At 59.0% G+C, this 24067-nt stretch overlaps 1 protein-coding gene across 4 annotated transcripts in view; it reads right to left on the minus strand.

Moving 5' to 3' along the window:
* The window catches only part of Kazn (kazrin, periplakin interacting protein), a 954456-nt gene that overhangs the window by 9493 nt on the left and 920896 nt on the right, over positions 1-24067 (minus strand). For 3 of the 4 annotated variants that reach the window (XM_058571142.1, XM_046469030.2, XM_046469035.2), the window contains 5 exons: positions 9125-9330; positions 8528-8646; positions 3789-4020; positions 1946-2047; positions 1369-1535 (listed from right to left, as the gene is read on the minus strand). In XM_058571142.1, the coding sequence (XP_058427125.1) occupies positions 1369-1535; positions 1946-2047; positions 3789-4020; positions 8528-8646; positions 9125-9330 (826 nt within the window). Of the gene's footprint in view, positions 1-1368; positions 1536-1945; positions 2048-3788; positions 4021-8527; positions 8647-9124; positions 9331-24067 lie in introns of those variants that run through there. The other variant, XR_009224390.1, reaches the window with a different exon arrangement.

Raw genomic sequence — 24067 nt, forward strand, 5'->3', positions numbered from 1 at the left:
GGGTCCGCGGGCTCCGCCAGGCACAGGGCCACGGTCTGAGATGGACCAAGGGATCGGCATGTGCAGGATCCACCCCGAGAACCGCGTGGTCTCCGGGGCTGATGGGGAAGGGCAGCCCAGGGCCCGGGACCCGCCCCAGACGGACGACACTCTCCGGAGCCTGTTTCTGCGCCTGCGAGGCACAGGGAGTGGCCAGCGGCTCCCAAGGCCCCGGGGTCTGGGTTTCCCGTTCTCAGGTCCAAGTCAAAGAGCCCAGGGTCAATCTGGGCTCTGTCTTCTCAGCTGACAAACCTTAGCTAGACCAGCCATGAAAGAGAGGAGTCCAGTGGCCAGCCCCAGGAAGGACAGGGGGCTTCCGGAGCAGCCTTGCAGAGAGGCCATGAGGGACGATTGTAGGATTCATTGTGCGCATGAGCAATTCTCCTAGATGAAGCGGACACATTCCTGGGGGAGTGTGGCCACTGAAGCTGACTCCAAAAGCAAGAGAAAACGTTAATAAGCCCCTAACAAGTAAAGAGAGAGAATTAGTCATCAAAACGCTTTTCGCAGAGGGGAACCTACCGACAGACGGTTTCACGGGTGAATTCTCCTAAATGTTTCAAGAATAATGAACAGCAACCCTACAGACCCTTCCAAGCAACACAAGTTCCCAACTCACTCCAGGAGCCGGCGTTGCCCGGACACCCAAACCAGACAGAAGCACCATCAGACAAGAACTGCGGGCCAACGTCCTTTCTAGATATAAACGCAAAAATCCCGAATGCAGTATCCGCAGACCCAACCCAGCAACGTGCAAAAGTATCGCACACTCTGACCAGGCGAGGTCGCCCCAGACATGCAAGGATGGCTCAATCCGTGACCGACCAGCCGTCCAATTCGCCACATGGGTAGAATAAAAGACCACCGAGGCCCTGCCCCTGCTGGCTGCTGACCCTGGGCAGGGGGCACGGCCCCTTAGAACGAATTTCTCATGTGTGGAGGAGGGACGGGGATCTGATTGGCGCCAGGAGGGTGGACTCAGGATACCCAGCCAGTGCCGCATGGATGACCCCCTGGGCTAAGGCGGAGGGAGGGGAGGGCAGTGCCTGTGGGTGAAGCCTGGGCATGTTCTAGGTGAGGACGCTGGAGCAGGCAGGTGCCCAGTGCCCTGCTCCCTGGGCCACAAGCTCCATTAACGTGCCCACTCCTGCCCAGGCCCTTGCCTGCAGCTGGAGCTGCCATCTCACCCTAGGAGGTGGACTTCCCTCCTCCTAGCCCCTGACCTCAGTGTCCTGGGCACCGTCGTGCTAGGTGGGGTCCAGCCAGGGATGGTCAGGACTGAGGCCAGGGCCCTCCGCTTCGAGGGCCCCGCCCGCCGCGGGCACTCACTTGGCCGGGTGGAAGACGGCGCTCATCTCCTCGGCCAGGTGTCTCCGGAGGATGTGCTTCCCGCTGGGGATGCCCAGGGCCGTGGCCATGGCCTCGGCATTGAACGTGGGCTCCAGGACCAACACCGCGCCGTGCACGCCGCTGTTGGTCAGGTTGTCCGCGTACTCCTGGGGACAGAGCACGAGGCGGGGCCTGGAGGGGACCTCCCCGACCCTCAGAGCCCCGAGGGGCGGCTCTTGTCACTCACAGGCCCCTGACCCCAGCAGGGGCTCGTGATTATTTGTGGCGTTCAAGATGCACCTGGATCTGGACCCCACACTTGCTTAGATGGGTGCGGCTGGCTCAGTGCCCCTCATGACATTAGCGTCACCACAGGGTCCCCCAGGGCTGGGAATGAGTGGCTGCCTCTGTGAGTGACAGGAGGGGTGGCCTTCTTGCAGGCCTCGGAGATGAGGCCGCGGCCACACAAAGACGGATATTGGTTCACACACAAATGGCGCCCGGGGTCTGCCCGCGCTGGAGCCCCCGCCTGGCCCGCCACCCAGCACCCGCCACCTGCCACCCGCCACGTGCCCACCTTCAGGTCGATGTCCCGCACCCACTGTAGCACGCGCTGGTTGGTCCACACCACGGGGTCCGTGTTCTGCGTCTCGCAGCGGGCCCGGCGCTCCTGCAGAGCCTTGGGGACAGAGGGACCATTGAGGGGACGAGGGGCACATGTGGAGGGAGGGTCCCCTGGGCTGCAGGGGTCTCAGCGAGCCGTGTGAGGAGGGCCGTGTGCACTGCCCCACGAGGCCGTCCTGTGGCTCCCCGGGGTGAGGGGCAGCGAGGCCACGGCTGCGGGTTCTGATCCGCGTCCCCGCTGCCCTGCCCCCAGGGCCCAGTGAATATCTGTGTGGTCTTTCCCATGGGCGCAGGGGACCTGCCTGGCCTCTGGGTGGTGAATGGCACGGCATCAAATGCCACCCATGAGGGCCTGCAGAGGGTTGGCCTGCTGCCCCTCAGAGGTCCCCTGGGGGACGGACTCCTGGTCAACCTTCTCCCATGGGGACGCTCCCTCACTGGGGCTGCCCAACTGCAGACTCTCCCCCATGTGCCCTGACCAGCTCCCCTGACCCTCTGTGTCCTCTTGTACCCATCACTGTCACGACTGACCCTGTCACACTATCACCCTGTCACTGGGGGCCCGTGTTCTCATGTCCCCTGCAGAGGCTGTGGGAGGAGTGGGAGGTTGGACAGTCCCCTCTGCCCCTCCCTGCAGACCCTGGACAGCTTGTGTTCTGGTATTGCCTGCAGAACAGCCATCTGGGCCCTGCCCAGCAGCCAGGGGTCTCTGCCTCTGGGGGTCAGTGCAGAGGCCCTTGGGCTGAAGTCACTGACGCACAGTCCAGACTCTACGGCGTGCACAGGCCCTGGTCACTGCCCTCCTCACGCCCACGCAGGACTCGGCTCCTGCGCTGCCGCAGACCGGGCCTCTGTCCTCTGGCCTGCTGTCCCTCTGCTGCGTTCTTCCCTCCTGTTATCCGCCCTGGGTCTCTCGAGCTCCTCCTTGAGCCTCACGCTCTCTGGAAGCCCTTCCTGACCCCTGGAGGCTCCTTCTCTGGGTTTTCATAAATGCCCCGGCTTCTCTCCCAGGGTCAGTGTCCCTCAGTGTGGCCATCCCTGGCCTCTTTGTGGGTGTCCCGCAGGAGCAGTGGGCTCTCTGAGGGTGAGGGGCCCCATTTCCCCTGAATCCAGCCAAATAAGCAGTTGTCGGGAGGATAGATGGGAGTTTGGATGGGAGGATGGATGGGGGGATGGATGGGATGATGGATGGGGGGATGGATGGGAGGATGGATGGGGGGATGGATGGGAGGATGGATGGGAGGATGGATGGGGGATGGATGGGAGGATGGATGGGAGATGGATGGGAGTTTGGATGGGAGGATGGATGGGAGGATGGATGGGAGGATGGATGGGGGATGGATGGGGGATGGATGGGAGGATGGATGGGAGGATGGATGGGAGGATGGATGGGAGGATGGATGGGGGATGGATGGGGGGATGGATGGGAGGATGGATGGGAGGTTTCATGGGAGGTTAGATGGGAGGATGGTAGGGAGGATGGATGGGGGATGGATGGGAGGATGGATGGGGGGATGGATGGGGGGATGGATGGGAGGATGGATGGGAGGATGGATGGGAGGTTAGATGGGAGGATGGTAGGGAGGATGGATGGGAGGATGGATGGGAGGATGGATGGGGGGATGGATGGGAGGATGGATGGGAGGATGGATGGGAGGTTAGATGGGAGGATGGTTGGGGGATGGGTGGGAGGATGGGTGGGAGGATGGATGGATGGGTGGAGGGAGCGAGGCCGGGCGCCAACGGGTAGCCAGACAGTGGACACGCAGGAGAAGGCGGGGCTGCGGGGGGCTCACCTCCCTGCTGAAGTTCACTTGGTAGAGCAGCTCGATGCCCAGCAGGATGCTGACCTGGTGGAACTTCTTGGACACGCTCAGGTGCTTCTCCAGGTCCCGCTTCACGAGGGAGTGCAGCATCCGCCCGTCCACCAGGTGGTTCTGGAAGGCCTGGGAGTACTGGGACAGGCCGATGTCCTTCAGCCAGGCCTTGGCCACCCAGTGATGGTCCAGGTCGGCGGCTTTCGACAGGCTGGTGAGGGGACAGCCCGAGAGAGGGCGGAGGGCAGGCGTCAGGCCCCGAGGCCAGCGGGAGGAGGAGCGGAGGGGGGCAGGGGGGACAGGGACGGAGGGAGAGGAGGAGAGGAAGGGGCGGGGTCAAGGGTTAAGGACCAGGACAGGGGCCAGTGGAGGCCCGAGGACTAGGGATGGAGGGGACCCGTCCTATGTACCGTGCGTGACAGGGACCCTGACAGCGGGCAGAGGGACGCAGCAGGAAGCAGTGCCTCGCGGAGCTCCCACGCCTGGGCCACTTTTGCTTCTCGGGGACTCTGCAGAGTCCCGAGACCCCAGAGCCTCGTGTGGCCCACCCGAGGCACGTCCCCTCTGCCCTGGCCCCCTTGATGACACTCTGGTCTGTTCTCCTGTTTGGAGACTATGAAAAGCCCTGAGGTGGCCCTCACAGAGTGTCCCCTCCCGGTGCGCCACACAGGTCCTGGTCCTGGGCGGCTCTGGTGTGAGGAAGGTGCCACCGTCCTTCCTTCTTCCCAGAGCCACACAGAGGTGCTGTGTGTTTTTCTTATTCAAGAACTCCCTCTCTCCTGCCACCTCTCTGCCATAGGTCAGGCTTCTCCGTGTCCCCCACAGAATAAACCTCAGGGCCACACACAGTAGGTCCACAACTAATGCTTCCAGTGGGTCTCAGGCTGGTGGGCCGTGGGGCGCTCCTGGCTGTCATCCCTCTGCCCGCCACATGGTGGCAGCCTCGCAGAAGGAATGAGGTCTGCGGGTCCCACCTGCAGGGACCAGTTAAGGACCAGGGCTGCCAGGCAGGAGCCAGGGAGCCCAGGGGACACGGAGGGAGGCCGAGTGCCAGGGAAAGTGGTGGTGGCTTACAGAGGCACAGTGTCCTGCCCAGGAAGCGGGTCAGGCTGCCTGCCAGCTGCAGGTGGCCCCTCTCTGTCCTGCCTTCTTCCCGCCAGGACCTGGGGCGGGTCTCCTGAGCACCCAGTCTGGGTGTTCTCCTCTCTGGGTGGGTCCTCCCCAGGACTCCGATGGCATCCATGGGCTCCTCTCCCAGTCACAGGCACCACACAGGTGAGGCCCCAGGCCAGCAGCCCCTCCTCGCCTGCCTGTCCCCCACCCCCGACTTCCCGCTGATTTCCCGGGTCCGCGGTCGTCGTCCCCTCGCGGCTTTCCCAGCCTTGGGACGGCAGCGCCTCTGCTGTGGGTCTTGCCGCAGCCTCACGCCTGCTTTTCCCTGTCCCTGTGGCCACAGCTGGCCCTGTGACAGCATCAACTGGACGTGTGGCTCCAGGCCTAACACCCTGGTGGCTGTCCCCATGGCAACACGACCAGGGTCCTCTGAGTGGCCTCCGGGTACTGCCCACACGGCACTTGCTGACCTCCCAGCTCGCTCCTTCCAGCCCTGTGAGATGGGCTCTGTCCCCCGCTCACTGTCTGAAGTCACCCCCCAAATCCTGCTGTCCTGTTTCTGCTGCCGTCCAGGGCACTCGTCACGCATCATGGGTCTGGCCACCAGCTTTCCCTGCTGCCCGCCCCCAGGGAGAAGTCCCGCGAGGGGCCGTGTCTCTGCAGAGCAGTGAGCCTGGATCGGGGCCACTCGGGCAGGCGGCCTCCCTCCACCTCCCTGAGGACCTGGCCTCCCAGGGCCCCTGGGCTCCTCTGGGCCTGTGTCACCCCTGCCCTCTTGGCCGACTTCTGCTGACCCTGCTGGCCCCCGGGACTCATGGCTGGGTGAGGCCTCTCCGGGCCCCACCACGCCCCACCCAAGTTCCCAGCCACGCGTCTGCCCTCTGCTGGCCCAGTCTGCTACCCCCCAAGGCCGTCAGCTCCTGCAGGGCAGGACCCGGCCGAGTCCCGCCTAACTTGGGCTTCACGCCGGCTGGTGTTGGTTGCAGCCCACAGTGTGACTGGGCAGGGCTGGGCATGGGGTGTGGGCTCCAGTCCACCCGGAGGCCGCTGCCAGGTGGGGCTCTGGAGCCCTGTGGGAAGAGGAGGCCGGGCAGACCGTCCACCCTCCAGGGCCAGCCTGGCTCTCACAGAGAGGCCTTCCAGGGCCCAGGCTTCGCGGCTCTAAACTGGATGCCGTTGGGCCAGGTTGTCACCCATGGAAACAGAGTGGCCTCCTCTCCTTCCTGAAGCAAGGGTTTGCCCAGCTGCTCGATGGTGCGGGGGCTGGGGTGGCCGGCGGGGAGGGGCCTCTCCCTACCTGCTCCAGAGAGGCCCATTCATCCTCAGCAACGTCCACCCCCACACTGACAATTAATGCGCCCCCGCCCTTCAGATGGTCCTCTTTTCATAAAGTTGTCCCCACGGGGCCTCAGCTGGTGACACTCTCCCAGCTGCTGGGTGGAGCTATTGTAAGAGCCCGAGTCAACCAAACAGCAAAGCTCAGAAAGTGATTCTGACACTTTATAGAATTTGTCACCACCTCCTCCCTGAGCCAGGGCCAGATTAGACCCTGGAACCCAAGGCCAGGCACAGGAGGGACACAGTCTGGGTCCTTACTCAATGCAAAAAATGCAGGGCTGTTTCTGTCTTCACAATGGGGTATGAATGTCCGTCTGATGACTGATGGGTAAATAGAACTGCATTCATAGAGTTTCAGGTGATGGATTGGTAAGGGGTCGAAGGGTTTCATTGTCACTATTTTGGGAAACTGGGCCCAGAGAGGGTAATATCACGCCCATAGTCACACAGGAAGTCCCAGGTGGAAATGTTCTCAGAGGTGACCTTATTTGGGGTTCTAATCCCACAGTCCACGAGCTCCTAAAAGTTTTGTGGGTGAAAAGAGGTTTTTTGGAAAGCAAAGTTAAGTTAAGGTCGCATACGTTTCCTCTGGGGAAGGCCCCGAGGGCTCTTAATAGATTCTCCAAGGGGCCGAGATCCTCAAAGGTTTAAAAACCACTGTCCTAATTCACCCATTTCCTTTTACAGGTGGGGAACCTGAGTCCCAGAGGAGGTGAGGTCACAAGGCCAGTTCGGGACAGGCTCGATTTCCACGGGGATGGGAAACCACAATAAGGTCTGTCTCAGGGAGGCCCGGGGTGCCCTGTGCTGTGGCTGGCGGACCCGGGGCCAGTCTGCTCGGCTCTGGTTCATGTCAGACTGTGGGCTCCTGGACATCCTCAGGTCAGGACTGTTTGGACTCATAGATGACAGATGTTTGTCCTCTGTGACCTTCAGTGTGCTGGGATTTGGAGGCCAGGCCTTTGGGAGATGGTCAGGGTCACGTGAGGCCCAGGTGAGCAGTTGCTCTCTCCCTCCCCCGCCCTCCTCTGCCTCTCGGTCTCCTGGTCCTGGCTGTGTGAGGCCACCTCGTCCGTCACCAGGAAGAGGCCTCAGCAGAGCCAGAACGTGAGGAACAACCTCTGCTGTCCAACACTGGCCACTGGAGACTCAGCTCCGGCTAAGGCGGCCGTGTTTCAGGGGAACCTGGGCGGCCGGACTCCCCGCGTCCTCCAGGGCTGAAGCAGGCCACCCTGCCTGGGTAGTGGACACAGGCCACATTGACGGACTCTGTGGGGTGTGGGTGGGGCGGGAGGGCTCCGGAGAGACGGAACTGGGCGGGAGGCGGGTGGTGAGCGAGGAAGGCCTGGGACCCTCAGGAGCTCAGGAGGGGAACCCCGTGGGGGGCACCCCTGGTCCTACGGGTCACCCTGCCCCCTTGCCTCAGCCCCAGCCCTGGCCTGTAGGACGGGCCACCGGCCTTCTGGATGCTTGCTGAGAGTGGCCGCCCTAGATTCTGATCCGGTCTCGGCGTGTCCCGCCACCTCAGAATCCCGCAGGCCAAGGACCCCGCTGCTGGACACATAGGACCTGGTTTTCCTGTTTGCAGACCGGCCGGATTCTCCACCCCCAGCCCCTCTCCCTTTGATCCTGAAGCTGCTTCTGCAAATAACAGCACACGCCACCAGGTTTGACTGATTAACTGCACGAAAATGATGGGGCCCAGTGAAGGAGAAAATTATGCAAAACAGAAAGTGTCACATTTAAAGCCCGGTCCTCCCCTCCGCAGGCTGAGACCCACGGGGGGTCCTTCCCTTCTCCCTGGTGCTGCCGGGTCAGCGAAGGGCCCCTCAGGAGAGAGGGAACAGGAAGCCGGGCAGGTGAGCAGGGAGGGCAGGTGGGCTCCGGGGAAGACACCTGATGGGAGGGGCGGCCAGCCCCCCCCCCCAGCGCCTCCTCCTCTGGGGGGTGACCTCCCTGTGCCTGTCCCCGGCCCTGGAACGGGAGGACGGAGCTGTCCTCACTTCACAGTGGTGAGAGCCGAGGTCTGAGCTGCAGGAGGGGAGGCGGAGAGCGCCCGGGACCCTGCGCCGCAGTGGGGTGTCCTGGGCCCTTGGGGAGCGGGCACCACCTTCCTTGCATGTCCATCTCCGCGCAGTGACCGGGGTGTGGCTGGGCCTCTCGGTCACACCCCGACACCCCGCCTGGGGCAGCTCACGGAGCCCCGATGCCCCGCGGCTGTGTGCTGAGGCCGAGTGGACGGCCCGCCCGTCGCGAGCGCCACTCACCTCCTGCCCGCCTCCGCGTCGCGGTAGTCCTCGATGGCCAGGCGGAGCTTGCGCCGGTGCAGGGAGCTGCACACGCCCAGGCCCAGCTCCAGGTCCTCGTCACTCAGGCTCAGCAGCACCTGCTCCCGGGAGGGGGCACTGAGCACCGGGGAGGGGCAGGGCGGGGAGCAGGGACTGTCCTGAGCGCCCGGGGTGTCCCCGGCCCTGCTGGCTGCCGGTTGGGGCCACACGCAGGGGTCTGTTGGCGAGGGCCCCGCCCCTTGTCCCCCTGCCGGCCTCCCCTGGCAGTCGGGCACCAAAGTCTCCCTGCAACCTGCCCTGGCTGCTGCCCATCATGAGAGACGCCACCACAGGCTTGGGTGGCTCCCTCCAGCCAGTCCCACCTCCCTCCCACCAGGCAAGGAAGATTGGCCCCATTTTAAAAGTGAAGTGGCTGAGGTCCCCAAAGACTGTGTTTTGCAAGGGAGACACTGACCTCGCAGGGACCCCGACGTCCCAGCATGCAGTGGCCGCCCCTGGACTGGCCCTGCTCCTGACCGCACAGGGGGAAGCGGTGGGAGGGCGTGGGCCGGGCCACGGTGGGCCAGAGCCGCCTACCTTCCCGCTCTTGACGTTCTCTGCGCAGGCCTTGACGTACATGGGCATGGCCATGACCACCTCCAGCCAGGCCTGGACGGCGCCCGCCTTCCAGTGGGACATGGGCGTGCTCCTGACCAGCTCCACCTGCTGCAGCCGGTCCACCTGCTCCTCGCCCTCCGACAGGCTGAGGCTCTGCCGAGTGGGGCTGCACTGGCTGTCGGAGTCTGCAACACACAAGCACACGCGGCCACGCTGGGGACAGGGCCGCAGGGACCGGCTGGGCAGGCCTCTCTTCCCCACGCCTCTCTGGTCTTCAACATCAAAATGGCTTTGGTCGGTTTGTGCCTGCCATCTCTCCCCCATGAGAAAAGTCATCTCGGCCCCCTCCAAAGAAAACGAGAAAAATGATGAACTGGTTTCAGAAAGGAGTGGGGACCTCCCTGCCACCCAGAGGCAGCAGCTGTGACCGCTGAGCTCCACATTCTTTGGGAGACACAGACGTCCCTCCCCCCACGCAGACACACACGATAGCACTGATGCTGTCACTCACACCACGGGTCAGAACAGCCTTCCCTCTCAACAGACACCTGCAGCACCTTGGGAAGGCCGGGGACTCACTGGAAGGGTCCCCTGTCATTGATTGTACCTGCTTCCTATGGATGGGCAGTTTCCAATTTTTCTCTATTGTAAACAACATGGCGGCCGTTATCTTTGGGCAATGGGGTGATTTACTTTCTGGGAAGAAATGTGACCGGGCTCCACCCCTGAACATGCTCACGCCAGTGTCTGGAGTGGCGCTCACGGACGCTCACGGAGAGGAAAAGAAATAAGTCCCTCCATCAACATCCCAGCCCGGCCCTGCAATCTATCTGCTGGGACCACACCTGGTAAATACATAAGATGCAGGAGGTCAGATGGACCCAATCCATCAAGAAATCTCTCTAAAATAGGCTTAAAAAAGGGGTGGGACAGATTCGACACCTGGAGAAATAACAAACATTAAAAACACAACCCTGATTAGAAATACCCCTGCCCAACATGCTGTATCATAAATCATTATAATGATGTAAAAATGCTTATTCATCAGAACAAACCGGGCACAGTTGAAACTGTGAGTCCCTAAGGCACACCCGTGTTCAGGGCAAGCTACCGGGTGCTGGGGAGAACAGGCTTTTTCTGCCCACGATTCCTTTGTTATTATCAAAGTTCCATAATAAACGTGCATAGTCTGACTATGAAAAAATATGGAAAGATTAAAAGCCAGGAAGCAGTGACTTGGTTGTTGATGAAGGTCCGTTTGAATGAATGATGCGCGTTCGTGTTGGAACTCACGCAATCAGTGCAGTTAATTTAAAAGTCCGTAATGGAAGGATGTTTTTGACGTGGGAAAACGCTCATCTTCTGTTTCCAAGTGAAAAGGGAAAAACTTGCAGGCACCATAATTATGCTCCTGTATGTATACATGTGTCCCTAGTTCCCGGTGGACCATGTGGAGTCGGTCTCTGGAGGCAGGATGGGTAATTGTGCCCGAGTACGAGCGTGTGTGAGTTCACACACGTGTTGGGAGGGTCTGTGAGCACACGCCTAATTTTCTGTTCTCCAAGTTTTTTTTTTGCAACAATCGGGGATGGGCTGAGTATCCCTCATCTGTGTGTTTGGGATTTTGACTTTGGAATCTTGCACGTACATAATGAGAGGCCCTGGGGCTGGACACAGGTCTAAAGGTGACCCTCAGTCCTGTTCCACGTGCACCCTATACACAGGGACTCAGGTGATTTCATACAATGTTTTGCATAACTCTGTGCATGGAACAAAGTTTCACCGGGTGGAATTTTCCATCTGTGGCATGACCTGGGCACTCAACACAGGTCGGATCTGGGAATAGTTTGGATTTGGGGAATAGGGATGATCAAGCTGTGTTGTTTGAAATCCAGAAAAGCCCACAGTCTAGAAGCCTCTCCCAGGTTTTACGGCCCTTCCCCAGCGCCTTCCCTCCCTGATTCATACTCCTCGAGGGACTCTTAAAGCCACTGTGCCCACACGTGACCTCACGCGCACCTGGGAGCCCATCTCCCCGGGCTGCTTCCTCCCAGGGCCTCGTGCCTCAGTCTCCCCACCGTGAACAGCCCAGTGCTGCTCTCTGCCTCCCTCCTCCACCCCGGGCTGCTGGGGCACCACAGGGGCTGAGAGGCCACGGCCGGCCTTATTGGATTCCCTTCCTGGGTGGTTGGAGGCCTCTTTCCAGCCTGGGAGATGGAGAGGGGCACAGAGCCCTGGGCAGTCTTGTTGCCGTATGTGTGTGCCCGTGATGTGGCCTCAACAGCCGCCGCCCCTGGGCCCAGGGCTCTGACGGGCTGCCAGGCCCAGGGCCCCTCTTGCTGGTGCTGGCGTGGCTTGCAGGGAAGTCCTTCCAATAGGGCCAGGACTCCAAGTTCCACAGGGTTGGACCTTGGGAACCCAGGCGGGGCCTTCCACATCTGTTACAGGCTTCTGGGGAAATGATACACGCAGGGTGGCTGAACCTGGTCACTCAGAGTCGCAAGACGTGGTCTTCGTCGTTTTCATTTGGACCAGGCTTTGGGGCTGAAGAGAACTGAGCTTTGGGAAAACTTCACAAAGCCTCAGTTTCTTCATCTATAAAATGGGTATAATGACAATATCTGCCTCCGGGGTTGACAGCATGTTTTGAACTCTGAATATGAAGCCACAGGAGCCCTAGGTCAAGATGGCGGCTCTGGTAATCAGGGGCCCCTCCCTGGGGCTTGGGCACATTGGGGACACACCCAGCATCTGCAGTGGCCCCATGCATTTCTGGGATAAAGTGCGTCTCAAGTTCTGCTCAGGAGCCTAGCGGGGACCCTGGTCCTCCTCTGCCCAGCTACACTCCAGCCAGGTGGTGTGTGGGGGTCCAGTGCCAGGCTGTGGGGGGATGAGGAGGGAAAGAGAGGGGGAGGGGGAAGCAGGCTGGGGGAGACCCGGTGATGAGTGGTGAAGGGAGGTGAGGGAGGAGGGGTGGGGGTGACAGAAAAGGGCAGTGTGTGCTGACTGTGTGGGTGGCTCTGCGCCCGGCCTGGGCGGCGGCCTCTTAGGAACAAGCTGGCCTCACTGGGCCCTCGCTCATGGAGTCCAGGGCCAGGAGCACTGGGGCCGGGCTGACCTCCTGCAGCCCCCACTTTTGGCCTTCTCCATAGACGGCCCTCAGCACCCCCGCCCAGCCCAGGAGCGGGGAAACAGAGGACTGGGGGACAGTGTCTTTGGGGTCATAAACCCTTACTTAAGGACGATTTCCCAAATGCAGGCATCAGGGTGCCAGCTTCTGTGCCTGGGATTCCGTCATTCCCCGACCCTCGGTCCCCAGAGTGGGAATAGCTCATGTTCACGGCCGGCTGCTGGGGGCGGGGCTGGGGAGTCAGAGGCTGGCGGAGCCCCTGGCAGAGTCGGAGGAAGTGTCACCGAGCGGTGGCCGCTCTGGATCCTTCCAAACACCGGGAGGACTGTGGGGACTTGGGGACGAGGGGTTCTGCGCATGTGCCACAAAATATTAGTGACCCAAGTACAGCTGAACTCCAACCCCGAGCCTAAATCCAGTCCTTTGCATGGTTTCTACTTAGAGTTTTGCCTAAGGCAGGTTTCATGCCATAGTGGTGGCCGCGCTGAGTGGTTGTGGCAGAGGGGTGTGGCCTGCAAAACCTGAAATAATGACTACTGACCTATGGCAAAAACCCAACCCAACCAAAAAGCCCCTACAGAAAGCCCCAGCCTAGAGGTTCAGAGGTGGGCACTGGGGGAGGAGAGGCCCTGCTGGCTTCAGGTCTGTGGCTTATCAGCCGGAGGATCCTGGGCAAGTGATCTCTCTGTCACTTATGGGCTAGAGCTGTGTCCTCAGAGCCCTCGTGTAAGTACAAATACACCCTGGATTTTGAACACACGGGGGGTGGGGAAGATTATAAAGTATCTCATTCATAATTTCTACATCAATCACTTATTGAAACGGCCTTTGGGAGATATTGCTGTAAGTGAAATACATTATTAAGATTCCTTGCAGGGAGGGGTTATGGGGTAGGAAAGATGGTGGAATGAGATGGATGTCATTACCCTAGGCACACGTACGATTGCACAAATGGTGCGTCTCTACACCACATACGAACAGAGCATTGAAAAGTTGTGCTCCATTTGTGTACGACGAGTGGAAATGCATTCTGCTGTCAGGTACAACTAAGTAGAACAACAACAACAAAAAAGATTCATTGCGCCTGTTTCTTCTTACTTTTTTAATGTGGCTACCAGAAGATCTAAAATGACACCTGTGACTGCACTGGGTCTCCCGGACAGGCTGGTCTGAACTGAAGATGGTTCTCAGCTGTTCTTTTCCTCATTCTGTTTCCCCTGCTCCATTGAATGGAGTTAAACTATTTCTGCTTTTAGTGCAGTGGTTCTCAAAGTGTGGTCCCTGGACCAGCAGTAGCAACAAATCTTGGGAACTTGGTAGGGAAGAAAGTTCTAGGCCTGCATGCCAAGGTTCTAAGGGGGGGTGGTGGGGGAGGGCGTCCAGCGGTCTAACCAGCCCTCCAGATGACTGGCAGGCTTGAATTCTAGAACCACTGACTTCATGCTCACCCCTAAAAATTACTATGCGTATTTAACTTACCAAAACCTAGGGCTGATCATCATCTTAATGCCCTGTCCTAAACTGTCAGAATTATTTAAAGGAGTGATTCCCATCCTCCTGCTGACCCTCATGCTACTGTGTCCAGTATTTTAATTCTGTTCTTTTAAGAAAATTCCATAATTTGGATATTGTCATCATGATTATTTTATGATAATCATTGCTTAAAACAATTCACCCACGTTTACGGGTTTCTCTGATCATAACTGATTGTTCCTTCTGAACTCATTTTTCTTATTTCTGAAGATCATTTTTAAAAGTCTTCTTTGATGAAAAGTACTTAACTGCTAAAGTCTTACAAGTTTCATCTGTTTGAAAACAGTCTCTATTTTGTCCTTTTCTTCAAGAGTTTTGCTGGGGACTCCATTTGGAGTTGACAGTTACTGTCTTGTAGCACTTGGATGGTGCTGCTCCACAGTCCCCTGTCTTCCTCTTGCTAATCAGAAGCCCATCTCACTGTTATACTCTCAGTTGGCTACCCTTAAGATTTTCTCTTTGTCTTTGGTGCTCCAGTGTCCTGACAGTGAGGCTAGATGTGAATTCCTTTTTATCAATTCTGCCTGCATCTATGGGATATTCTCTCTCTATCTCTCTTTTCTTTTTTTTTTTGGTACCAGGGATTGAACCCAGGGACACTTAGCCACTAAGCCACATCACCAGCCCTTTTTATGTTTTATTTTGAGACAGGGCCTCACTAAGTTCCTGAGGCTGGTTTTGAACTCACGATCTTCCTGCCTCAGCCTCCCAAGTTGCTCAGATTACAGGTGTGCACACTGTGCCCGGCTCAACCATTGTCTCTTAAAATATTACCTCTTCTCCATTTTTTTTTCTGTGCTCCCCTTTGGGAAACCAATTAAACATTAGATGGATTTTAAAATTCTGTCTTTGCTACTTTTAGCCTAGTGTTTCCCAGCAGAGCTTTCTGTGATGATGGAAATGTGACTTGATCTTCCCTGTCTCACCTGATAGCTGCTAGTCACGCATGGCTATGAGTATCAGTGATGTGACTGTGCAACAGAGGAACTGATTTTTACTTTTTAAAAAAATTTTAATTAATTTAAATAAAAATGTAGACAGCAACATGTGGCTAGTGGCTTTTGTATTTGACTGGACAGCTTAAATTTCTCCTTCATCTCTCTACATCACATTCTTGGTATGCAATTTCCTTAGGTCTGTTTTCCATTTTATAAATTCTCTCTTCAGCTATTTAGTCCACTGTTTTAACTCATTCATCCAAGAACTTATTTATTTATTTTCTAAATGTTATCAACTATATTTTATAGTTCCAAAAAGTTTGGTGTGTGCCTTCCTCACCATGCCCCAAGTGGCCATCCTCTTGCCGCAGGCACTGCCCCCTGCTCCCCCCCCCACCTCCGCCACACATACACACTCTGCACATTCTGCTGCTCTGCTGCCATGGGAAGGTACCCTGCCCCAGTGTGAGTCCCTTAGGTCAGAAGACAGGCCTGTTTATGTTTTTATTACCCAAACTGGTACATGGTGACACTCAGTGCTTTGTCGTGGGGATGCTGGCCAGGATTGCTTACCTGGCAAGAGATGGGATGGTGAGTAGGAGTGGGGACTTGCTCTCTGAGCCTGGGAAATTGCTGTTGGCTCTGCCTGCTGAGCTTCAGAGCTAGAACCCTTCTCGTGGGTCAGAGTGAGATTCAAACAGACAGACAGACTGACGAGAGACAGAGAGACAGAGAGACAGAGACAGACTTTACATGATCCAAAGGCCTAGAATAGGGACAGAGTTGATGTAGACATGGGTGCCCACCTGTGTCTTGGGGTTCTCCTCGTCTGCCTGTCTTTTAGGACAATCTCCCAAACACCCAAGCACCTGAGCACTAATTCCACAATCAGGGACACCCAGGCCACTCTCACTAAGCTGCTGGGGCCTCTGACAGGTCAGCTGGAGTGAAGGTCAGCTGGCGTGAAGGGCACGGCAGCAGGATGGCGGCTCTGGTGGCGGTGAGCCCTGGGCTGACAGAGCGGACGCAGCGTGATGCTCAAGCGCCAGACCCAGGTACCTGGCAGAGGCTTTGAGAAACCTCTGCTTCACCCCTTTCCTCCACCTTTGCCCCAGGACAGTGCCTCCTCACCCCCCACAGCTTGACATCTGCATCTGAATGAGGTCAGCCTTGGCCCACAGGCCTGGCCCCGGGATCCAGTCACAGGGAGCAAGGGGCTACTCTGAGCCTGGAGCATCCCCCACTCCACTTTATCAGGGTCATGGGAAGTTCGCGGGGGCCCCACGGGGCGGGTGCAGATCCTAGGACTGGAGGGTGCTCCCGAGGGTGTTTGGCCCATCTGTCGTGGGCAGGACCTGCCCTTAGAGGACGAGCACAGTCGGCTTCCCTGAGTGGTCTTAGGACCAGGACGTCACCCGCAGGGGAGCTTAGAGGTGAGGGAACCTGCTGGCTCCTTCACCTGCCTGACTCCCACCTGCCCGGAGAGCGGGGGTCAGCCCCACTCCTGGTGGCCCAGCCCTGGGAGGTGGCATGCTGCACCCTTGTCCCCATGCCTGTGACCTCTGAGCACCACTGGCCACACCTGTGGATCCTAACTTAAACACCTGTCTCTCCCACTCGCTGTCCAGCCCACAGGGACAACAAGGCGTGGTCTAGCACCAAGGGTTTCCTTCCTTCCTTCCTTCGGGAGGCCCTAAGCAACCTAGGGAGACCCCCCCCCCTCTCTCTCTCTCTCTCTCTCTCTATATATATATATATATATATATATATATAGGGCTGGGGATGTGCCCACTGGTTGAGGCACCCCTAGGTTCAAGCCCCGGTGCCAAACATTATGTTTATATATATATAAATCTTTGAGCCTTTCCCCAGATGGCAGCTGTGACCCATGCCCAGGGCTCCCACGGCTCCTTCTGGTGCCCTCAGCTCCACTGACTTGGCTCCTACTTCTCTGGGGTTAAAATTTGGGACTAGAAGTGGAGCCCCCTGGAGCTTGGCAGGGAAGCATCAGTCCCAAGTGACATTTGTGTGCCTGGGTTGGGGTGGAAGAGAAACAGGCTTCCCTGGAGGGAGGTGGCAGATGTGTCCAGTCCCCGTCTGATGGGCCACTGCCCCTGGGCTAGACCTCCAGTGGTGGCCAAGCACCTGGCCCTGCTGCCGCTGAGGCGGGGGTGGTGAGGCCGGGCGAGGGGTCCAAGGCTCCTGGCTGAATCCCCTCCCTTGGGAGTCTCCTCCTGTCCCTGGACTCTCGCCTGGAGTCAACGCCACCTCTGACCCTGCCTCACCCGCCCTTCCATTCCGTCCTCCTCGGGCCCAAGGTCATTAAGACACCAAGCCAAGCGCCCCGGCCTGGGGACCTCCTCTGCTCAACCCTGGTGACGTCCCGGCTCCTCCTCAGGCCCTGTGTGCCCAGCTCTGCCCACCTTGCCTTCCCGGGTCTCTCCCCGTGGCCTGGCACCCTGGGGTCCTGCGTTTCCCGGTGTCCCGACACCTGGCTCCAACCCACCCCACTTCTCGGCCTGAATGGAGGCTGCTGCTCACAGTCCTTTGGGCTTTGCTCCAGGGAGTCCTCTCCTGGTCACTAGAGTAGGTGGCCCTGCCCCCAACACACACACACACGCACACACGCACACGCACACACGCACACGCACACACACGCACACACGCACACGCACACACGCACACGCACACACACGCGCACACACACTCATGCTCCCACCAGCTCATTCATTCAAGAACCGCTCTGCACAGCGCCTCTCCCAGCCGCGGTGGATTCCAGTCGGATCCTTACTTGAACATCTGTCTCTCCCACTCGCTGTCCAGCCCACAGGGGCAGCAGCTGGGCCTGTTTTCACCCTGCCCGCGCCATCTCTAGTACCTAGCAAGACCCTGAGCCAGTGTTTTACAAAGTGCACGAGTCTGTAGCGTTTATTTGCCGGTTTCTGTGGCTGTCCCTGGGTCGGGCGGAGATGGGCAGCTGCATGAGTGGCCCGGGCACCTGCTGCCTGGGGTGGGTTAAAGGAAGGGAGCAGGGGGGCAGGGCAGGGAGCGGGTCCATCTTCTCCCGGCTGTGCCTCCTGCACCCCTGGGCAGCCTGCCACGCCACCTCTCCTGTCCCCTCTGCCTGTGGCAAGCTGTCTCTGCCGCCGCACTCTGACACGTGGGGCTGGGTCGTTCTCTGCTGCGGGGACACTGTCCTGTGCACTGAGCTGTGCTGCAGCTTCCTGGCCTCCACTCACCAGGGGCCAGTGAGCGTGGGAGGTGGCCGTCCTTCTCAGTGCCACATGGTGCCCTGCCCTGCCCTGCCCTCAGTGCTCAGACCAGCTCTGCCCAGCAGCCCCCGAAGGTCAGATCTTCCTGCCCTTGGGAGGCGGCAGGGGAACCCCGTCAGCACTTTCAGAGCCAACAGCTGAGTCTCATTTTTAAGCCCTGCTCCTGCTCTGTCATGTGGACGCTGACCTTCGGTGGCCCCGTGATGGCCGGCACGTCGGATGCCTCCAATCTGGGCTCAGAGACAAGGGCAGGCCCCTTGCTGTCCAGCACCCGGGAGCCGAAGGCGAGGGACTGGAAAGAGGTGCTTGGCCCAGGTGAGCGCCTGTGGGTGAGCAGAGGGGAGCTGGGCCGACAGCACACAGCAACCCTCGGGGACAATCCAGATGGGGCGGCGGAGCCGGGAGTCCTGACAACCCTGCCGTGGGGTTTCCCTCCCCCAGCGCACATCAGTTGTCAATATGGAAGAATCGGATACAGCCCATTGCAATTTTGGCTTCTTGAAAGACCAGGAGCTCTGGACACGCCAGGCTGCCCCCCTAGCCTGGGCCTGCTTGCTGGGACTGGGCAGGGGCGCCCTTCTTTCCCAGGGTCCCCACGGGCCCCTCCACTGACCCGCCTGTCACTGACCCGCCTGTCTGCCGCTGCGTTTGAAGCACAGCTGAAAGGAGGCACCTCAGCGCCTAGCGTGTGGCACAGGGGAGAGCTGGTGGGGCACAGTCCTTCACTGTGCACTCTGTCCTGGGGCCTGTCAGAGCTCGCCTGGCACTGCACAGGTTCAAGGTAATCCCAGTGCACACTGCCAGGCCTCCTGAGCCTCACCACCAGGCCCCCTGAGCCTCTCTGCCAGGCCTCCTGAGCCTCACCACCAGGCCTCTTGGGCCTCACCACCAGGCCCCCTGAGCCTCACCACCAGGCCTCCTGAGCCTCACCGCCAGGCCTCCTGAGCCTCTCCGCCAGGCCTCCTGAACCTCACCGCTACCCTGGCCTGGTGATCGACAGCTGCAGACCTGAGCTCCCTGTGTCCTCCCTGCGAGGCTGACTCAAGGCCCCAGAAGACCCAAGTGACAGAGGAGGGAAGTGGCGCTCAGGAGAGCCCGTCAGTGTGTGGAGCCTGGCTTTGCCCACCAGCCCAGGCCTCCTCTCTCGGGTCTCCCGCAGCCCTGGGCAAGTGGCTGCATGTCCTTGACACCTCTCTCCGTTTGGGATTTCATCTCTGCAACAGCGAAGGGTTTACCTTAATTTTAAAGAGGGGGAAACGGAGGCTCAGGGGACGGAGTGACGGCTGGGGGTCACACGGGCCTTGGCACTGCCTCAGGGTGGAACCCTCACACCCCAGCCCCTCCCTGCAGCGGGCTGGTTTTGATCAGTTCTGCTCAGCTGCCAGAGCCGGCTGGGCACTCCCTGCAGGAAGAGACAGGGACCTGGGCTGGACTCGCACAGCCCAGCTGCAGTCCCTGATCCGGCCTATTATCTCCAACCCTCCACCTGGGGACAAACCCTCAGTGTCCCCTGGCTTCCTACACTCTCCTCCCCATCTCTGTGGCTCTAGCCCCTACGGTGACAGCTGTCAGGGCTGCCTGCTCCTCTCCCTGGCCCATGTGCCCCAGACCTTGGGCTCCACGCCACCCCAGGGATATCAGCCTCCTAACAAGGAAGGAAGCTGTCCCTGTGCAGGCACGGGGCCAACCTGGGTGTGACTGCCATCTCTGATCTGTCCCAGGGCAAGCAATTAGGCAGCTCAGAGCTTCCAAAGAGTGTCAGAGGGCTGGAGGCCAGGAGGGGCCAGATCCGCTTCCCGGGCTTCAGGGGTGGGAAGACCAGCCTCCTCAGGAGCCTAGAACAGGGGTCTGACTGATCCAAGCCTGAGTGCCCCCCAAACATGGTTCAGGCAGGCTTACTTCCAATTTGGGGCTCACCGTCCAGTGTCCACGGGGTACCACAGGCTCCTGACCAAGACCGGCAGGTCCACCTGATGCTCAGCAGAAGATGGGCCACACTTCAGGAGTCTGAGGTGGCAGATGTCACACACAGAACTCTGACTTCACCCAGCCTTGACACCTGGCCCCCACCTCCCGGCTGTGCACCTCCAGGGAAGTCGGGGACCCTCTCTGTGACTCTGACCTCTAGGGACAGGGACAGGAGGTGCTGTGGTCTTCTGAGGCCAGCTTGAGGTGGCGATGCATTGCACCCCCCTTTGCTCTCTGCTCTGCAGGCCTGAAGAGGCCCCTTGCAGCAGCTGTGTGTGGGGGCCTGGGATTTCCTCCCCCTGCAGGACCCTGGGCTGTCCCAAGAAGGTGGCTTCCTTATGGTGGCCTTGGCAGGTTGACACTGCATCTCAGGGACTCAGTGCTGCCCCCTTGGCCTCTGCCCCATGTCACCCCCTGTCACTGAGTCCTGCTAGGGACGTCTGTTATTCCAGACGCCAGGCCTCAGCCTGGGACCTCCTGAGTCAGCGGGTGTGGGGGGACCGGAGTCTCTGTCCCCAAACCCCAGGCAGGGGCAGGTTTGACAGCTACCCGTCTACGGTGGTTCTCCAACCCCCTTTTTCTCCTTTTTGAAGGGTCTATCATGAGACCCTTCAACTGGATTCCTCCACAGAAGTCCAGTGTGTAACTGAGAAGCAGGGGGCTTCCGGCTGGAGGTGGTCTGCAGCAGCCGTGGCCACAGTGAGGGACCCCTCAGGGTTCCACGGAACATAGTTTGCAAACTTCCTAACTACTCCACTCTCTTCCTCTTTGGGGTTGAGGAAGAAACTGAGCCCCAAAGAGTTGCCTGCTTAAGGCTTGTGTCCCATCCTGCTGGAGAGACTTTCTGGAGCTCTCTGTGGACGTGCTGACCCTCAGGGGAACTTGGGACCATGGTTGGTCAGAGACTGTTGTGGACACCAAGGACATGAACGCCGTCTCCAGACAGCGGGGATGAGCCTGGTGTTGCCTCTTCCTGGCTGTGTGACCTTGGACAAGGAGTCACCTCTCTGTGCCTTGGTCTGTTCCTCTGTGTTGTTGGGAGGGGAGTGGGGCAGGCCTCAGGACTGCCTGCCTGGTCTGGCCTTGGCCTTGGGCACATCTCCTCATAAGGACTCCACTCCCAGGGGCTGGGGGGGGGGGTTCTGCTTCAGGCCCTGGCACCCGGCTGCCTCCCTCGGTCCAAAGGTCCCTAGGTAACCACAGCAGGGAGCCTGCTTCTACCTGGATTCTAGAGGGACAGAGATGTCGGGCTGATGCCTTCAGGTCACAGGTCTCAAACTCCCTGTTCCACAGCAACCCCAGAGCTGAGCTGGGACCAGGGACAGGGGCTCGCAGCCCTGGCACGGCAGTGGGAGGGGCCTGAGGCTCACACAACCCAAGGCCCCGATTCCCCCAGGGACAAGTCTTCATTGAGTCACTTCAGGTTCAAGGTACATCAAGCTGCTTCCACACTTTTCCCCAAAAACATCCCGTTAAAACATGTCACAAGCCACAGGACCACAGGTCACAGGGTGGCCCTTCTGGTCTCTGAAACTCATGGAGCCTTCACATTTGAGTCTCTGTGAGGTGGGGGCTACTGACCCATTTGACAGCCGAGGACACCAAGGCTTACGGGTTACAGAATCTGCTGGAAATCGCATGCAGGGTCAGAGCTGGGAGGAACAGCGTGGGCGTGGCCTGGAACCCACTGGTGGGCTGCAAGGGTCCCTGGATGGGTCCCTAAGGATTGCATGAGGCACGTCCTTGTAGCCTGGAGGATTCTGGGGGTGTGGCGTGCAACTTCACAGGCTCCTTTCCTCATGCAAGGAACGGCCACTTACAGGTGACACACTAGAAAGCAACCAGGGGTTTCCCAACCCTGAAATTCAGGGAGGTGTCAGGCCAGCAGGGCACTTCCTGGGCTCCAACTCCGCCTGGCAGTGTGGCAAGGCTCCCCGGGGCACCTGCTGCTGAGCGGAAGTCCCACTGCACCCAGGAAGAGTGGGCAAGGGCTCAGCTGCTGCTGCTGTTGCCTAAAGATGAGTGCTCACGGGGCTGGGGGGGGGTCCTCTGTGGCTGTGGGGGGACAGCGGGCATGGCCACCGGGCAGAGGGCTGCATACTGGCCCTGCTCCTGGGAACTGGGCCTTAGGATGCCATGTGAGTGTGGCTTTGGCCTGAAATCTCCACACCCTGCTGCCACCCTAGACGGACACCCTCAAATTTTCTGCAAAGTGACACTTTACAGCCATAACTTTGATGTTTTAATAACTTCTACCCTGCAAACCTCTAAGTCGGGTTTGTTTACAGGGCCTTATTTGTCATGCAAAGACACGGGTCTGTCCTTTTACAAAATGAATCAGTGAATAGGTGCCCCAGGGAGTCTTTGGGAGGTGGGGGACCAGGGCACGTTGGGCCTCACCCACGGGGCTCCCACCTGACTTGGCTTCAGAGCCCTTTGTCCCAGGAGTGTGGGGGGTGTCTGATTTGTTAAAGTGAAAGTTTCCCAGAGAGGACTCACAGGTATTTTAAAAGTCACATTGCCACGGGGCTGTCCCCACGGTGTGGCCCACTCTGCCCTGGCCCCGTGAGACATGGTGCAGTAGCCTGCAGTCTGGTCTCAGGTCTGCTGATGGCACAGGGGCACAGTGCTGCCGCCTTGGCCTCCGCCCATGTCACCTCCTGAGACTGAGCCTGTGTGTGGGATTTGTTGAATACATGCCCAGATCCTGGGCAGGCCTCAGCCCGGGACCCCTGAGTCAGTGGATGTGGAGGGGCCGGGAGTCTCTGTCCCCAAACCCCAGGAGGGGTCAGGGGACAACTACCCATCTATGGTGGTTCTCAAACTTCCCTTTTCTCTTTTTTGAAGGGTCTATCAGGGGACCCTTCAAATGGACTCCTACACAGAAGTCCAGCGTGGGGCTTCCTTCCGGCTGGAGGTGGTCTGCAGCGTGAGCTACGGCAACACTGAAGCCATTCCGAGGGAACCCCTTGGGGTTCCACGGAACACAGTTTGCAAACCTACTATTTATTCTACTCTCTTCCTCTTTGGGGCTGAGAAAACAGGAGCAGCTCCTGGCCACAAGCTCACCAGGTGGTGGGTGGTGAGGGGTGGGAGGGCCTGCGCCCTCAGGACCACAGCTCTGGTGCAGGCGCACCTTCAAGGCAGGCAAATGGCGTCACCCTGCTGCGGCCATCTGGCCAGGGAGAGGAGGGCAGGGCAGGGTGGGCTTTTCTCACTGATTAACAGGCCTGTGGGAGGGTTAACTGAGTTAATCAGGGAGAATGCACAGCACAGAGCCTGGCCTATGGGAAATGCTTAATAAGTGTTAGATATTATTATTGTTGTTACTGTTGTCGGTCACACCGGTTGGAGTCTGCTGGCACAGGTGGGACAGCACTCGGAAGAACCACCGAGGACAGCCCTGTAGGCCATACACTGCGCAACTCAGGGGAGAATGGAACCTTCTAGAGTAGTGCAGTGCACAGGCTGGGCAGCTGGACACTGGCCTGGATGCTCTGACAGCCCTACTCTAGTTTCTGACTAACAGACATCACTGCGAGCTGGACTGTTTACAGCAAGATCTCTTTGGAGATGGGACACAGCCCAGTGGTAGCCTTCCCGAGCAGGCACAAGGCCCTGGGTTTGATCCCCAGCATTGACAAAAAAGATGCATAAGGGAGGTACAGCGGCTTTTGAGTACGGCTACTAAGATCGGGATGAGGGGAGGCCCTGTTCCTGAGAGGGCCCCAGGATTACAGGTTGGAACCCAGGGCCCCGGCCAAGCCTTTCCTCTCTGGGCCCAAGTTTCCCCCTGTGTTTCCCACTGGGAGTCGGTGGGTAAGTTTCAGGATTAAACAAGTTTAATCCTCGCATGCCAACTCTGTCTGGTGATGGCCATCTGAGGCCTCGTAGAGTGGGAAGTCTTAGCTTGTGTCTTAGATAGCTCCGCGCTTTCTCCCAGCAGGATGGCAGGCGCTAACGCCCCGGACCCCATCCGTCTTATTGCGGGGAGAATGTATTTTTTTTTTCCAGGTGGGAGGTGGAGGTTGAGGGCCCTGGCTGTAGTCAGGGTTTGGGTTATCAGGTGGCCCCTTCCTGA

The sequence above is a fragment of the Marmota monax genome, unplaced genomic scaffold (assembly GCF_021218885.2).
Source record: "Marmota monax isolate L192 unplaced genomic scaffold, Marmota_monax_Labrador192_F-V1.1 WCK01_AAM20220418_F8-fsc00008, whole genome shotgun sequence".
Classification (NCBI taxonomy): domain Eukaryota; kingdom Metazoa; phylum Chordata; class Mammalia; order Rodentia; family Sciuridae; genus Marmota; species Marmota monax.